Source organism: Polypterus senegalus, chromosome 11 (assembly GCF_016835505.1).
Source record: "Polypterus senegalus isolate Bchr_013 chromosome 11, ASM1683550v1, whole genome shotgun sequence".
In the NCBI taxonomy this organism is placed as follows: domain Eukaryota; kingdom Metazoa; phylum Chordata; class Cladistia; order Polypteriformes; family Polypteridae; genus Polypterus; species Polypterus senegalus.
Window position 1 is genome coordinate 94243891 of NC_053164.1, and position 18712 is coordinate 94262602.

At 33.3% G+C, this 18712-nt stretch overlaps 1 protein-coding gene across 1 annotated transcript in view; it reads right to left on the reverse strand.

Moving 5' to 3' along the window:
• c11h12orf56 (chromosome 11 C12orf56 homolog) overlaps nucleotides 1–18712 on the reverse strand; it is a 56842-nt gene that overhangs the window by 33537 nt on the left and 4593 nt on the right. The window contains exons 2-3 of the mRNA XM_039770172.1: nucleotides 10345–10525; nucleotides 9042–9120 (exon numbers count right to left, since the gene is read on the reverse strand). Coding sequence (XP_039626106.1) covers nucleotides 9042–9120; nucleotides 10345–10525 — 260 coding nt within the window. The remainder of the gene's footprint in view (nucleotides 1–9041; nucleotides 9121–10344; nucleotides 10526–18712) is intronic.

Sequence of the window (18712 nt, forward strand, 5' to 3'; positions counted from 1 at the left end):
CTCTATGGTGTAATGGAAGTATTAGAAATTTATATTATTAAAATTTTCTCAAAATAAAAATGCTCTTTGCATCTTCGATCAGTTACTAGCAAAATATAGATTTCTAGCAACTAAATACTTCATAATGTACATATTGGAAAAACTGTCAAAGGGAACTTGTCCAAATTCTCTTGTCTTCCATCAATATCCACACATATTGTATCTAGTAACAGCTAATACTGATAGTATTTCTAGATTTTTAACAACTAATATTACATTGTGCTTTACTAATCAATCTTACGCAATGTTGTGTAATGAAACCTTATATTCTAAAGAAAGAAAGAATAGAAAAAAAGTTACTCATTATGTGCCCTCTTCTATATTTAGTGTAAAGTACTGTCTAACATTCTAAGAACCAAAAAGTGTTGTCCATTTTGGGTCAAAAGTTGTCAACAGGTTTCCAGTCTGGCAGCTTCTTAAGGTTTCAAATTAACTGATACGTTTCATGAGCTCCTACTAGTGGCTGATGAGTTATTATGACACTGCTTCCCAAGTGTTCTGAAGGAACTGCCATCTAGTGGTCACCTGCCATTTCTCATGTAGTTATGTGAGTGCTCCTTTTCTGCTTTTCTTGCAAATTATGGCTATACTGTCAATACTCAGTCACATGAGCTTCGTCTGTGACAACATGGTACACTTTGGGAAGGCAAAGTTAACATTTGGACAGGAGAGACATGGTATAATTCAGCTTGAAACTACACATGGAACACATTTTTCAACCAAAAAAAAAAAAAATCTATCAGGGATGGCATCCTAACCGTAAACAATGACATCATGCATCATGTTCTGGGAATGTTCCACACTAGAACTATTATAAATATAGGGGAAATGTTGTCACATAAAGATTAACTACAAATTGCTATTCCTCCCCTTATAGCATTAATTGGAGTAACACCAGATGAGATTATACAATGATACATCTGTGTCATTTCTAATACTACACTGATTGCATGTCACCTTTTCATGCTGAATTCAAATAATCTTTACATACCTCCATAAGTTAACTAAAACTAAAAAAAAATCAAATTTTCTTAATAAGAAATTCCACAAAGTCTGTTTAGCATTTCATAATAATTAGTTAAGGCTACTCAAATCTAGCTCCAATGAACTCTTTTTGATCAAAGCAACACATTTTCACACTTTTAACAAATTATTAAAATAACAATTTAATTAAGAACTGAAAAGATCAAGGTTTTTTTGTCCATGATCAGTACAAGAGTTTGACAGAGATTTTGTTAGCTAGATAATTTTGACAACTAACTTGTTAAATTAATTTAAATCTCTCTTCCTATACTAATAAGAAAAGGTTACATGATTGGGTATAATCACTGTGGATTTTCTTTCATTGTTTAAATAAAATGTATTTCCAGAAGTATGAATCAAATAATATATTGCAATAAGTCAGCAACTCTCAAGTTCGGTCCTGTATACTACTGTGGCAGTAGTATCCCACATATCTTATTCTTTTAACTGGACTCCAGGCTTCTTTAAGCAAAAGGTTTCCAGTTTTCTATTTTTTTTTTTTTTGTCAATTCAACAATTACAAAATGGCTTTGCTAAATTCTGATTGGAATGTACCAAGCATTTTGTATTTGTTATGCTTAGGTAAATTTATTTTTAGAAATTGTGCTCTTTTTATACACAAAATAGCTGCTGTCCTTTTTCATTCAGTATCAACTGTTTCAGTTGAATACAATGGAGGTAGCAAACTCCGCAGAAAAGGGTGAAATAAAAAGAATATGGTAAAAGAAATATAAGAATTTAAAGCTATGGCAATAATACTAATTTCTGAATTTCTTTAAAAAAAGTTAAAACACAATAAGGTGAAATACTAAAACTCTCACTCCATTGTGGATTTTAAGGAAAAAAAAGAATTTAAATGATTTGGCTTGCTAGTTTGGAATGATAACAGCAGATTAATTCAGTACAACATGTACTTGATATCTTACCTTGATGGACAGAGTCGAATTGACTTAATGTGTGGGAGATGTGAATATGTGGTGATTGGGTAAGAGTGTCTAAGAGTGAATGACAGGGTGTGTTTGTTGTGTGAGCATAGAGGAGAAATTATGGCAGGGCCGGCCTGACCCAAAAAGTATTTTTTTTTTGTGAAAATTTAACCCCATGTCAAATCTACCTAATGAATCCTGCTTTACAGACATTGTTTCAAAAGCTACCTAAATGGAAGATGATGAATGGATATCATTGTATCAATATTTTGGAAATGAAATGTTTCAACACAGACTTACAAATCATCAGAACAGATACCTGAATCTTTTTAAGTTTAAACTGAAAATAGATTGATTTAGAACAAAGAAAGAACAGACACAACTAACTTATCCATATCTGTCACTCATTTGCATTCACAAATAACCCTCAACTTTTTGCCATACAAGTGAACAGTCCATATGGTATATTCTTAAGCTTCAACCTGACCAGGTAACATAGATCATTCAGTCACAAATCACTCACTGGCAATCAACTACCCTTAGCCTTGCTTTAGGAGTTAACCCTGGTGTCCCTATTCTAGGTGACGTTTTTTGTTTTTGTGTGAACCACCACAGAAATAAAATTTTGTATCATTCATTGTCTGCCCCCCAACCCATAAACCAAGGGTGTAACCAGCCTAGGAGCTCAAATATCTCAATAACATTCCATACATCCTCACTTTTTTAAAATTACAAAAAGGATAAAACCTATTATTCCAACAGCATTATTTTATATAATTGGTAACCTCACTACTGAAAATGTCTGATCTACTTTTCATTGGTTTCTTAGTGCTTGGTGGAATTAAATAAAAAAAACCATATAATAAGCAAACAAATGAATACAAATATAAATAACAAATTCTTTGATATATGGCTAAATATATATATATATAAAGAAAAAAATTCTAACATATGTCTTTCTAATTAATGAGAAAATTTCACATTTAGGTCAAATTAAAAAAAATCAGCACTGATATATGAATACCAACTTCTCAGAAAATGAAGTAACTTGAATCAAATCAGTCTATAAGGTCTATAATATTTTATTAAAAGAAACTGTCCACATGGTAGTAACAAAAAGCTATACAGTACAAGATGTACAGTAGGCATACTGCAGAAACAATATAGCCATACTGTATAAGGAACACTCTTTTAAATGATGCAAGAAGATAAAAAAACTAAATGGAAACATACATGATAGGGCTTATTAATTTAATTGCAACATTATTAGAGATGAATCCTTTTTGTGTCAAGTAGTGCCACAACAGGATCTGGTCCTTGTAATACTGAAATTAATTAATCAGGTTTAATAACGATAAATGGATGGATTAATGTAACTTTAAGTGTATAATCTGTCATCTTTATATATTCTACCACTCGTAACTAACCTGTTTGAATTATTTTATTTTTAGATTTGAACTTTGCAATAAAATAATTCCTTAAAAGCTGCATTTTGATTTTGACAGCAAATTTTCTGTGACATCTCCAAACCTGCTTCAAACATTAATTAAAAATAGTTAATTAAATGAGATGAAATATTCCTCGAGTGGTCATCACTATATCCCAAAGTCTCCAGAAACACAAATTAAATTCTCAGATGAGTCAGTGTCAAGTTCAAGATTAAGATCAAATTACAATGAAATACTTGACTTGTATACTTCCTCAGAACAGTGATACAATAACAAGAAAACACATTCACACCCACAAAAAAAAAGTATAATGTTTATATACAATCATATATTGTTATTATGAATTGCTATTCAGAAACCTTATGACTGATGGATCGAAACTTTTTATTAATCAACTGGTGTGAGTGTGAACAGTCCTGTACCATTTGCCAGAAGGGAGGAATGAGTACTGTAACTGTACAGGATGGCAGAGGTAATTTACACATGTCCTGAACAGAAGGCTTGGTTGCCAGTAATATTCTGTACTACCTTCATTGTCCTTTGAAGTGTTTTAAATCTTTAATTTTGCATTTTTTATATTTTCCCTGTGTCTGCCTACATGCTTTTTTTCAACTTTATTTTTTTCTAATTCCCCAAACATGTACATGTTATATTATAAGCGAGAGAGTGTTTGGGAGGCTGTGTCATAGTATAAAATTGCTTCTCATTTGACTGGCATCCTATCTAGGAATGATTTAATGATAAGTAAGGAAAAAGAAATAAAGTTAAGTTAGCTGTATCAGAGATGTTTCCATCTTAATCAGTTTCATATTACAGTGTGAAAGGAAAACCCATGTTAGGACCTCTTGGCCTAGAGGAAAACCAGAGTATCAATTTACAGTCTGACATTCAAACTTGAAAGTAAGACACTGTGTTTGAACACAAGAGGAAAGCTCTTGAATTACTTTCCACCTTTAAAAAAAGTAGACTAGTAATACAGAGATAAATATGTGATACAATACAAAAAACTTTAAAAAAACGATGTACAATTTTACTAATCACAGTAGACATTAAAGGTAAGAGGATATGACAGTATGATGAAGCAACACAAAATATAAGTTCACTTAAAACAGTTTGATAACTGTAGTTTAAAAATGCAATGAATCACTTAAGAATACATTCTACTTTCATTTCAATACATCTGTCAAATTCTCTTTCAAACCAGATTTTTTTTTTGTATTCCTACAAATTGTAAACCTGAAAGAGTAGGACCATCACCCAACTGATAAACATGACAGATAACTATGATGGCAATCTGATTGCTGCTTAAACACACACTAAACACAGGACTAGTGTGCGATATAACTTCAAGATGGCATCTATTCATTTACTCTAAATTAAAGACATCTTCCCAATCATATGTGTTAGTATGCACACTCAACAACACAGAGTATATGCAACATTTAATATTTAAACTTCAAATATTGGAAGAACAATTCATTGTTTTAAACATTGTTCCTCATCTTTCCTTTTAGACTGTTGCAACAAACTATAGAGTACAAAAACAGAGCATTAAATGATGAATGGATAGCCATAGGTGGGTACAGCAAGCATGAGGAACAAAACAAATGAAAACAATTTTATTTCCTTCACCAAAACAAAGTGTAATTTATTACCTACTATTAGATACTCATTTATTGTGACTTTATACTTGCAGAGTACTGGGCCTCTGGTATCACAACTTATAGAACATAAAGCATATTAAATTAATTAATTAAATTACATTTTAAGTAAATGAGGCAGTGTGCCCTGCTGTAATATTGCAATAAACAGTACAATCTGTATTGTTTCAAACATCAAGAATACTTTATAAAAATGAATAGCTGTAATTATGATGGACTATAGTAATTAATGTTGAGGAGGTGATTCTTTATATATTAGAGTGTTAGAAACTGCCGATCAGTACTAACTTCATTGTCACAGGCAATGAAAAAAAGTTTCAGGAGTACCTTACTCCACTTTTTACGAATCCGTGACAAGTGGTTCAGATATAAAACTAGTTCATCAAGAGCTTTGTTATTCTCTATTTCACTCATAAAGCAATTCTAATTCTTTTACTAATATTACGTATAGCCTCATGTGAACAATTTCCAAACTGTCCCTTGTTATATTAATATATGTATAAAACACCTTTTCAAGCTAGTGCCCAAAAACCTGCTTTACAGAAAATAATGCATCACAAAGTAGCCTTTTACTATTCTAACCTTGGGTATTCTTAAAAGGAAAAAAGTTGTCTGCTCTTTAAATATAAATACCTTACAAATTATTATGACACTTCTTTCAATCAGCATCCATTAGTTTGTAAAATCTTATAAAGGCAAAACGTATGACTATGCTATTTCATGTTGCTCACTACAAAGACAGATTTGTTCTTTGAAAATTCTGTTTGCTTTTCACTTGGCCTTTTCTATAAAAGTTGTTTTAAAGCCACAAATAAAATTATGCATAGAAAACTAAGATCATCTGAGAAATGATTACAGCAATTAATATTACATTACAATTAAACTTACTCTTAAAGATACAAACTATGTATTGGTGTAACTATCTTCAATTGTTATTGAAGATCTAATAAAAAACATAAATGCACATGTAATAATATTATTTTTACAAATAAAATGCAACTGTCTGAAATTTGACTTATTTTTTGTGGCAAACAAATCACTATTTGTAACAATATTTTAGTTCAATGATTCAGTTGGCCAGCCTAAATGTATTTGTGAGCCACTAGTGGTAAATGGCATGTATTTTGAGTATCATGTTAAAGACAGAAAAGCCCTGATTTACAGTTTTACATTGTAAGTGATGTAACTGCAGGATTGAGTGACCACTTGGACCAAGAATAATTTCAAAGAGGCAAAATGCATGAAGTATTGTATATTTATTCACTTAGACACACAAGAGCAGGATCAAAAGAGACACCACAAAGAAATGAGAAAGCAAAATAGAAGATCTCTGTTGTCACTCCAGGCCTACCTGTACATGTCTTGAGCCCGTATTTACTTATTGACATGACTCACCCACTTTTCTATCTACATCAACAATTCACCTTATGTCTGTATGTCTGGTCCGTCCCTCTTTGTCTCACAACCCTGTTCTCTTCCTGCTTCCAGACATTATTTGGCTCAGCGTGTCATATTTAGAATGGGTGTATGCAATGATTCAGGATGGCTTCAAAAAATATACCAATATAAAAGGACACCAGGCCCGAACTCCCTTTTATATCTTTAGGGATCTCTCTGTCCATTATTATACAGTAGTCCTTATAGAACAGAGTCTACAAGACAAATTTACATCTGTCATAAACAATAACAAAGTCGTAGTCTTTCCGGATTCACCTTGCTAGTACCTATAATTAAAAGGCTAAATGGTCCCTCCTTTTCTTATCTAGAACTGTATACTGCCCTTTATCAGCCAGAAGGTGTTTCCATCCCATGCAGCCCTCCATGGTTATGCTTTCTCTTGCACTTGCTGCTTTGTCTGTCCCCTTATTTAAGTTAAATGTCTGTCTCCTTATTTAAATTATCATCATTCTAAAATGAAGAATGTACAGTTTTATTGGAAACAATTCCAAGTACTGTATACATAAACGATTCAATACTGAGACACTGAGAGAGACTGAGCTGATAGCATACAAAAAAGAACATGCCATTGGGTCTTGACGTTAAAGCTGTAAAACTAGCTGTACTATAGCTGCAACTAGCCATAAAACGTACTGATAATTTTATCGTTTTAGCAGTAAATTGTGCAGATTATGTGCAATAAAGATTGTTGCTTCATATATTGAGATTTGTCATGAATGTAATTTATGAATCATTGCATATGATTCTGGTAATTTAAGAAGCATAATTATTTAAACTGAAATATAGAGTATATTTAGGTTTCAACACCTGAAAACTGTTTGATTTTTCAAGTTTATTTCCAATCTGAGATGCTTTAGGATTGTAATTGTGACTCACTGTATATGATTTTGTTAATTAAAGGAACATGTTTGTTTATTTAAGTTGCAGCATTTGTTAAATGTTTAGTATACAGCATATGAGATTCAACGCCTATACTTTTTATAATTTTTTTTTCTTAAAATATGCTTTTACTAAACAATGCTTTTTAGCAAATATGACTTCATCTCAGTAGCAATCAGTCTCATAATGTATTGAATCTAAAATAACATTTTCAGTCTTCAGTTTTCCACTTCCTGTCATAACTATTCCACAGATCACAATTCAGAAAAGTTTAGGTAGTACAGAAAACAATCTGAAAACTTAAGGCCTGTCAGAGTTTCAGCCTGTATACGTCATGTGAAACTTAAATAATTAAATAAAGATAAATACTCTTTGCAGATTTGGTTTCTACTACACAACAGGTGTACAAGTTCAGTATAAATATTTTGAAGATGAGCAAATGTATTTAACATTTATACATAATTTGAATATTAGAACAACCTTCCCCATGCACAAGAATCAATATTTTCTTGATTGGATGCAAAGTCGGTGTTTAAATTATTTACTGGTCCTGCTTCATTCAGGTCAGAGTCAACTAGGTCACAGCCTATCCAGGCAGCACAACACAAGGCAGGACACCAGAAACCTACCCTGGTTATCTCAAGGACAGATTTTATTTACTTGTGCCTTAAAATAAAGATCACTAGAAATTATTTGATATTTGTGTAATTACTCTTACAAAATTAATTTATTTGTAGTACAAATCTAGTCCAGATGTAGCCAATGAATTAAATGCTACAACAGGGCAAAATAAATAAAGTGTATCAAATCTAATCTAATCCAATAACATGTGTGCATTCCACAATTTTATATTAACAATTTTATGAGACACTGTAAAGAAATATTTAAATAGTCAATATGCTTCTTAATTATAAGACAAAAGATGTTCTATAGTATATGCCTTTGTTCATATGAAATTGCGTGTATTGTATTTTTTATTAAAATCTGAATGCACTTCCCTTGATACGCTTGAAACTATCACCAAAAACAAGTACATAACCATAGAGAATTAAAGAATCCCTGGAGGAAGCTCACATCAGCAGCAGTCACGAGCAAACAGTGGAATCTGTTTACAAGATAATGATGTTGTGTGCACAAAACTCTTGACTTCTTTGTTTGCTTTACATCATACCTCTCTAAGGACATGATAAAGAACAAAATGTAAATGCCTTCAGAACATAAAAAACACTACATATACAATGTAGTGTAAAATTACTACAGACTATATTTTCATATAAGATGCTTACATACAAATTGAAAATATGATTTTATAAATGTAGTAAAGGAAACCTACTAACAGTAGAACATGAGTGTAATCTTTGTCAGCTTTATATAATATGTACTTATCACTTATGTCAACATACAAGTGCTTTGCATAATATTATAAAATAGCATCTTATACTGTGCAATTGCTGAACGGGTACACTATCCAATATATTCAGTTAATATGCAGCCAGAATTGCATATAGGTTTTATGTTTATGGGTGAATTTGAGTAGAATGAGAATACAATCTTTGGTACTCCCTAGTTACAGCATCACAAGCACAGATTGCACACAAAGTAATTACCTTAAAATGGACGTGGTTGCACGTCTGCTCAGTGTTGCACCTGTTCTTAATAAGTGTCCTTTGGGAAATTTTTCATTTGCTGAAATTCAAAATCAAAATATGTCTTTTTGTTGATCACAGTCATTTAATAATATTAACACATCTCTTTTTGATGATCACAGTCAATCAGCCAGTATTACATATCACATTTCCACAGTAAATGCTATCAAAAAGCATGAACATCAGTATTACACTTAAAAAGGAGTGAAGCAAAATAAATTTAATAACACAATTAAATAATTTATTGAAATAAGTATTAGCTTATCAAACTGGTATGTGTTAAAGTGAAATGTGTCTTATTGTACTGTATTTTATTTCCTGATTTACAAAACCTGAGATGTATTTACAAAAATCTTTTTCAAAACATTAAAACTCAAGACTTAACTCTTTCATTGAATAGTGCTCTCCTGCTCTGTTCAATAGAACTGTGTGATCTTGGGTTAGTGGTATTGGTTTAAAACATTCAGCCATTTTTGTTGCATTATATAATGGCATTTTCTTTCTATACTGTATATTTGTTGATATGAAATATATTTTTTGCAGTCTCATATTTCTCCCACACAACAACTGGTAGGATATGCTCCAGCTGACTCATCGTCATGCCCTGCATAACGAAGTTATGAAAGTGGATATCTAAAGGTAATAAACTGCAGCAATCCTACTTGCTGTACCTCTATACCGTCGAATTTATACAAAATTCTAATTTTCAAATATGATTAAATCTGTAATGGGTAATATTTATTCCAGGAAGCACATCTGCTGTTCTACTGTTCACACAAAGTCCCTGCTGTCTCTTTCTCAGGGTTGTGTTGCTCATGGGCAATTTCTACTTTACAATGCTCTGAACACAATTTAAACTAAGCATATCTGTTCTCACAAAAAAACATTAAAATATAATGCCCCTTCCCCCCTCAGAACTTAAATTAAAAAATACAGTATAAATAAAATATGAATGGGCATGCTCTGTTTTGACACAACCAGGTTTGAAGGTAAAAGCCAATATATTCAGTGTGTGATGATCTAAGAAATATTTGGGAAGATGGACGATAAATCAATTGTAAGTTTTTCTTCAGATGACTATAATAGCAAAAATTTGTACAGCTATAGATAGATAGATAGATAGATAGATAGATAGATAGATAGATAGATAGATAGATAGATAGATACTTTATTAATCCAAAGGGGAAATTCACAGCTATACCTAATACAATGAGGACAAAACCAAAATCAAGATAAAGTTTGGCAAAAAGTATCATTTAATTACCTATCTGATTAGAGGAAATATTTATATTGCCTCTCGTAGCCTGGACAAATGGTAGAACAGTTCCTTTACTGGAAGTTTTCTTGTTTTGCTTCTTCTGATGTCTTGATGTTTTATAGATAACACGAATGTGCTGCGCATTCTCTCTGTCTCGTCCACTAAGAAATTCAGGAACATCATTCACCTAAAAAAGATTATTAATGCAGTTTCTGTGAGTTTTATGGAAAATGACATTCGAAATTATATTAGCATTCTATTCTGGGTCTGTTCAGCAGATGTCAAAAATGAATGACATGCTGCTTCAAAAATTAAATAGATAAATTGACTAGACATGCTCTGCATCTGCCTACACAAAACAAGTTTCAGTATTGGGAGAACTTGATAATGGTTTACCTTCCCCATTATGCTTCTACAAATTCCATGACACGGACATTGTTGACAAATTCACTAACTTGTACTCTTGCTGAATTTACCTGTCATAGATGACAGAGGTACAAAGGTACTTTGTGCAAGATTTCACACAAAGTTAAGGTAGGGAAAAGGAGAGTGGTTGGCTTCACATCTGGCAGAACAGGTAGCTGATGGAGCTTTTGGTAAGTATAATATGTATTATCTTCCTTGATGAAGCAAGATTTTGACTATTGGAATTATATCAAGATAACTGAATAATATTTGTTTAACTAAAACTGTAAGATCCTCTTTAGCTTTCAGTTTAACATCTTGTGGACTTAAGCTATCATCAATGATCAGTGTTCTAATAAAGAACTCTGGAAATATTTAAATGTTCATTGGTTTCTTAAGTCAAAGTTGTTTCTTGACTAAAGATTCTTGGTCCTTAAACATAAAATCATTCTGCTGAATAGTGATATCTGTTTGATTCCTTCTTTTGATTTAGCTAACTGCTTGCTTTGTGGTCTGTCTTCCAGACATTAACTGCTTTAAAAACAAATATAACTGCTTTTTAACACTAATAACATTGAAATCAATATATTTAATTCAAAAAATTTAATCAGACATATCAGAAATATGGAAATGGAAAAAATGAAAATAAATCTCATTGTATCAATTTATCATTTAATCCAGTTTTTGATAAAACTATGAGTTATCAAGATATTGTAGGTTGAGTGAAAACACTAAATACTTTAAAAGTTAAACTGGGCTTAACAGATTTTTAGGATTTCTTTTAAGAATTAGTACAATTATCCTTTTTAAGAACATCTAGAATGTAAATGTGTCATTTCTCAATACGTTTTAAAAGACTGTAATTTGTCAGACTGGAATCATGAGTTACATTGATCTAAACACATAATATGCCTCTCTATTATAATAAAAAATCCTGGGACAAGACGAGACTTTTTAGCCTGGGACAAGGCGTGACTTTTTCAGAGAGATACTTTCTCATCCTGCGAGACAAGACTTTGTGCCAAGAAATGTAACCACGCCCGGTGCTGGAAATAAAAAACAAAGAGTAGATGACAAAGTAGAACGTCATAAAGAATTCAAAAACATCGGTGTGATACACATGAACAGCAAGTTAGAGATAAAGAAAGTACTAAAATTCAAAAGTCTCAAAAAAATGACAGTAAAGATCGCATTAGCACAAAAAATTGGAAATTATTACTCGATAAAATAATGGAACATCAAAAAGAGATCAAATATATTGTTCGGATTTAAACTTTAAGTCGGAGACTTGTAGATCGTCTAATTCGTATTTCACCATCAGGGAAAAGTAGTGTTTCTTCCCAATGAAGAGGCATATCCACAAGAATTAAAACATTTGTTGTTTGGTGAAAGTGAAATCCACATACAGTACACGAGCAGCAGAGACGGTGGGTGGTGCATAGCACAGGCCAGGGGAGATATGGAGATTGATATTTGTGGAGTAAACCGCAAAACAATGATTATATTTTTATATTATCCACATTAAAGACACATCAACAACAAATCAAATCAAATAAATAATATATTGAACAATTATTATAAAAGTAAAGTTGAATACAGGTGCATGAATAAAAAAGTACCACTCTGGCTAGCGAAAATAACTCAAAAGTTGCTAGAAATCTATGTTTTGTTCCTAACACTTGTCTGCAAAATTTGGTTGACCTAACTGAAAGCGTACTCAAGTTATCATGTTTAAATATACACACACACACACACAGACAGACACACAGACATAATTCTAAAAATTGTATTTTCAGACTCAGTTAGTTCTAAAATTTCGAGATTAATCAAAATCTCGAGGTCAAATTTTTGGACGATTACAATACTTTCCCTATAATTTGTATACGAGAAAGTAACAAAGGATGATATTGAGATTGAATATTAATAAAAAAACAATAAACAATGTACTGCAGCTACCAGTATGTAATGTTAAAAAGGGTCATGTCAATCTGCAGAGATCTTTGAATAAAATACAATGAAAATACAAACAACAAATACAATGAAAATGCAAACAACAAATACAATGAAAAACTGGATTTTTTTTCTAGCACTGATCTCTAAACTTTTCTATTTCCTTCATTTACACAATTTAGCAACAATTCATTCAGATGTATTTTAATCTCTTGGTGAAAATCTTAAGGATTTAAAAATAAAAAGACATACTGTACTAAATATATGACATCATATTCCTCCTTAATTTTTCATAAAATAAAGTACAAAATTCAAAATGTATAAACTAAGAAAATTCCTACTAGAATCAAAATTGTATGCCTGATTTTGTCAGTACTCAGAAGTTCTCAGCAGGTTTTGCTACTGATAGAGCTATCTTTGATATAATACTCTCACGGAAGACCAAACAAAGACCAAGCCAAAAACAAATTCTAGCAAATATTCACAAAATAACAGTGAAAATGTCCCATAGAAAAGGGGCTATCTAGATCCAATAATGAACCCAATTCCACATTTTGCTGTCATGGCCACCTACAGAGCAAACAGTGGGGGTTAGGAGTGATACCACTTGGAAGACAGGAATATATTGAACACATATGGATGTACTATGCCTTGGAACTTCAGACTGGCTCCTGCAGTTGATCACTACTTCACTTGGCACTCTAAGTGATGTAATGGATACTCACAGTGACGTTAAGTCTTTGAACAAATAACTTCATTTGTCAATATGTTTATTTTACCCTGCCTCTTTTATGGTCATGAACTATAGGTGGCTACGGATATAATAAATATGTAGGTGTAAGTAGTCAAAATAAGATTCCTGCATAGGGAAACTGTGCTTGTTCGTGTGGGACTTAGGATTGCTGCTACTTCTCTGGACTAAGACTACCAAGTTGAGTTGCTATTTGCATTTGGTGAGGATGTCACTTAAGACACCTCCCACAAGATACATATTAGTGAACAACAAACAATAGCAGTCAAATTTCACAACTAATCTAAGAGTACTTGAGAGTTAGAAAAAAAGTATGTATCATTGTGTTAAAAAAATAGCACTACAACATCAATACCCTGATGAACCACTGTTATTAGTAGTAGCAGTATTTCTGCATAATAATTTGCTTGTAGAACCAACTGTCATGACATGCGCACTGCTTGTTTTAAGTAACTGACTCATTCATTGAAAGGGCCATGTTAAAAATAATAGTAGTGTGGAGTATAATTAAAGAACTCATTCCTTCTGTGGAAAAAACAGGTGTCATTAATTGTCCTTTATTAAGGAAGGAAAGAAAATGTTTCACACATTTTTATAAAATACATTTCCTTATGAATTGCTAAGTAAAATAGGCTGTTCCAAACATTGTTACCAAACATTGACTGGAGAGGTGAAAACATATAAAGAAGTGCAACAAATTATGGGACACTCAGTTAAAATGATCTCAAATGCTTTAAAATAGCAATATAAACCTTGAACACTGGAAGAAAACAAGCAACTATTGTTAAAAAGGATCAAAGTACAGTCAAAATGGCAAAGATTCAGCCAATCCTCACCTCCAGAGAGGTCAAAGATGATTTAAAATTACCTGTAAGTACTGTTACAGTCAGAAGATGTTTGACTGAAGCTAAGCTATCAGAAAGAAACCTGTAAGGCACCATTGCTGAAAAAACGGCAAGTGCAGAATCAGTTAAAATTTGCCATGGAACACATCGACTTGTTCCAAAGAGAAATGACGTAACATTCTGTGGACTGATGGGAGTAAAATTGTTATTTTCAAGTCTAGTGGTCTTTGACAGTATATCAGATGACCCCCGGGTACTGAATTCAAGCAACAGTACACTGTGAAGACAGTGAAGTATGATGGCGCAAAAATCATGGTATGGGGATGTTTTTGATACTACAGTATTGGACCTATTCATCCTATGAAATGGGATCATGGATCAATTTCAATATATCAAAATACTTGAAGAGATTATGTTGCTGTATGCTAAAGAGCAAATGTCCCTGGAATGGGTATTTCAACAAGACAATGACCTCAAACACATAAGTGAGTGAGCAACATCTTGGTTGCTAACTAAAAGAATGGAGGTAATGGAGTGGCCAGCTGAATCCCCTGAACTCAACCCCATTGAAAACTTGTGGGGTGACATTAAAACGCAGATTCTGTGAACTTAAAGAGAACTTGAGTTTGAAGAGAAAAGTATCAACACTGCCATTTTTATTAAACAGATTCATATTCATTTTCTTTGTTTCCTGTAAAAGAATAATGAAGACTTGGTAAAATATGTTAATGTTTTGATTTGGAATTGAATGTGTAATGTATCTACTACATTTGAGATATGGAAACAAAAGCTATTAAAACAATATTTCACTTTAAAAGCACTGCTATTTTTTTTTAATACAACGGTATCAGATCACTCCAAATTCAAGTCATCCACTACAGTGTCATTCTTGACTGACCTGACAATTACTTCTTTTATTTTATATTATTGAACAAGGTGAATGGTCGGTGTTACATCACAACTCTGCTAAATCAGGTGGCATTGTTTTGAATGAGTTGTCCCACTGGGAACTTCCATTTTAAAGGGTGTTCACAGGAGATTTCCAACTATAAGACTAATATTGTTCTGTCTATTCTATGGCATGTCAAAAGAGCATATTGCTTGAGACAAGAAAACTTATCCTGAACTGCGGTGATGTGAATGAAAAGCAAGTGGCAAATTTTACAGTGCTACCAGTTAAACATAATCTTTTAAATGGCATAATTCTAAAACACTTTTTGGTAACAAAATGGCAGTCCATTCTGGAAGTTCCTCATAAATACCATTCAGTGAAGTAACTTGTCAGAAATAAAAAAATTATACCTCCTGACAATGAAATATAAAAACGTATTAAAATCATACTGTGAAATGATTAATGATTATGAATCAATTTCTTGCTAATATCTGAAAAAATCCCATACCTGAAATATATTTTTTTATATTCTTCTGCTTTAGCAGCATTTTAAGACCTATGAAGACACATTCCAACCATTGCACCCAACGTTTCATATACAAAGGATTCATATGGCAACCGAGTACAGGTGTCCTGACACGAAGCCCTTTGTGAGACAGTTAACACCGCTTGCTCTCAGGCACAATAATTGTACTTGACTCTGCCAAAACACGTCTGAACAAGCTGTTAAACAGCCTTGCTGTCATTAAAGTCTTCTGTAATCTACATGTGACTAATAGTATCAGATGTTAATGAAATAAATCAACATCATATTGGTTCCTTCCATGAAGCTGATTGCATCTCCTTTGGCAAAACAAAAATCTCTTCACAGAACAACACAGTTATGTTAGATAACCAAACACAGTTTTATCTTCTCAAACAGTTATAAAGGTGTCACTACATATTAAACTGTGCTTGTCATGTTAAAAAGGAAGTTCTGAATATTTTAAATAAAAAGGGCAATCAATGAAAACTGTAAAAAATACATTTAGATGAACACTTACAAATTAAATATCACTTTTTAAATAGTTTCATGTGTATATGCCTAATATTAAAAAATACCTTTTGTGCAAATATTACAGTTCATGCCTCAAAGTAATCAGTTAAGTCAATACAAAGAAATGACATTTGTTCTATTTCTAATAAGAAGCTACACAGCTATAATAGTTTTCTCATATGAAAAGTTTTAGTATGTTTTCTTCCCTTTGTGACAACAATTACTCATAACACTAATACTTACTGTATTTATATAATTTATATAATATATATATATAATTTATATATCCATCCATCCATCCATTATCCAACCCGCTATAAACTAACTACAGGGTCATGGGGGTCTGCTGCAGCCAATCCCAGCCAACACAGGGTGCAAGGCAGGAAATAAACCCTAGGCAGGGTACCAGCCCACTGCAGTAATTTATATATCATTTAGAATTATTATATAATTTATATAATTAAACACACTAAATTTGCATAGACTCTGTGAATATTACCTAAGATAACAAACAAACAAGCTTATCCAGTCCAAGGTCATAGAGGACCCTAACTTCAACAGAGCACTAGTATACTTCACAGCTCACTCACAGCCAACAAGGGGCTAATTTAGCACTGCCAATTAACCTGACACACACGTTTAAGATTTTGGAAGAAAACCAGAGTAACATAAGAAAAACTCAACCAAGACATAAGATGATTGTGGCAAATACACACGGATAATGATTAGGCATGAGATTCAAAGACAAGGCATTGTAGCTATGAGAAATTATTGGTTCTTGGCACCCCTCAGTGAATATTTCAGATATTAAAATTTCATAATCTTTGTTTTCCAATCATAGCAGTACCCTTCATTGTTCACAAACTTGTTTATTTTCAGTCTGGCATATTTCATTTCAGATTGCATTTAGAAATTGTAAACAGTGCAAGTACAAGTTTAAAACACAGCATGTGCCTCTTTTACTAAAAATGTAAATGTCCATTGTGGCAACCAGGAGGTGTACAGCTCTCCAAACCCTGGACAAAACAGACACAGAGGCCAAGTGTTGCACACAACACACTTTGATTCATCTGTGGGAAACACTTTTGTCTCACACCCCACAGCAGCACATAGTATATAGCACCAAATATTAAATACCCAGTCCTTTTTCTTCCTTTTTCCCTCTCTCTCTCGCTCTCTCAATTCTCCATTATTCCTTCCAAAAACTTCATCCACTTCCTCCTGGCTCCCAGAATGGAGTGAGGCTACCCCTTTTATAGAGCACCCAGAAGTGTTCCAGGTGTTCCAGAATCTCCTTCTGGCTGCACTTCCGGGTGTGTCGGCAGCCCTGCAGAGGAGGGTTCAGCCATTCTCTATGCGCCCCCTTGCAGTGGCCATGGGGTCCAGCAGGGTTGAGCTTCCATGCTCCAAACCCATGGCGCCTTAGCACGCCAGGGGTGTTGCCCTCTGTCGTCCTGGTGGAGGTATTGCCCCATGCAAGCTCCTTCCCCAGTCCTTCGGTTATGGAGGCATCCCAGTTGGGTAAGAATCCCAGCTGTCCATTACACCATTTATCACTTATTTAAACAGAAAGCATTAATTAAAAACACTTAAATATGTCAGAAGAAGCACATAAGTACAGTGGTTGAAACTTCTCTGTTACGATTCCAAAGAACGAGTTTATTCCCAACCTGGTTAATAGACAATTGTAAATGACTGCGGAAAGAGTGACCATGGGATTGTCTATAACAGGCACACTCTTGTATCAAATATAACTCAAGGAAAGGTTAAACAAACCAGCTTCTCTTCCTCTCTTTTCTTTCACCACCTTGGACTCTTCCTTTCACCAGTGAGGCTTCACTCTAAACTCTCGTCTTGTCTCCGATTTCAGTCTTTGTTCTGTCCCGAGTTAGCTCTATTCATTCTTCTGGTGTCGATTCCAGCCAAGCCCCAGAATTATTTCAAGAGGGTAAGAGGCAGCCCTAATTAAACTACAGGTATACCAGACTAGAGCTTACTCTAGAGGCCCATGCAGCCTTGAGACTTTTGTAGCCCTTCAAGAAACAGTCCCATTCTAACTGGGAATTCAGGGTCACGGGGGGTCTAAGCCCATAACAGCAGTGCTAGTGAAAAAAACTTTTTTTTTTTGTTGTTTTTAAAATGATGTACTGAACAGAACACATCACAATCGCATTTGCTTCCTCTTAAAATACCCACAGTGGACTGGATTACCAGTCCTTAAGACACAGATGATGTACACCATTATTCAATACCTAGTGAGCTTAGACAGCTCCCCTGTTATAAAAAGATCTTAGATTATTTGGTGGACAGGCTTAACCTACTGCCACCTGGATAGCTTGTCTACTGCAATTTATACTATTGAACAAGTGAGACAGAAGTCATGTTTCGTAAGACACTCTTAGTCATTTTTTGTCTATAAGAGGATGAAGGAGTCGTATGCCTTTGGAAGCCTAGCTGGCACACTTGCATGACTACATATACTTCAGAAAGATGTA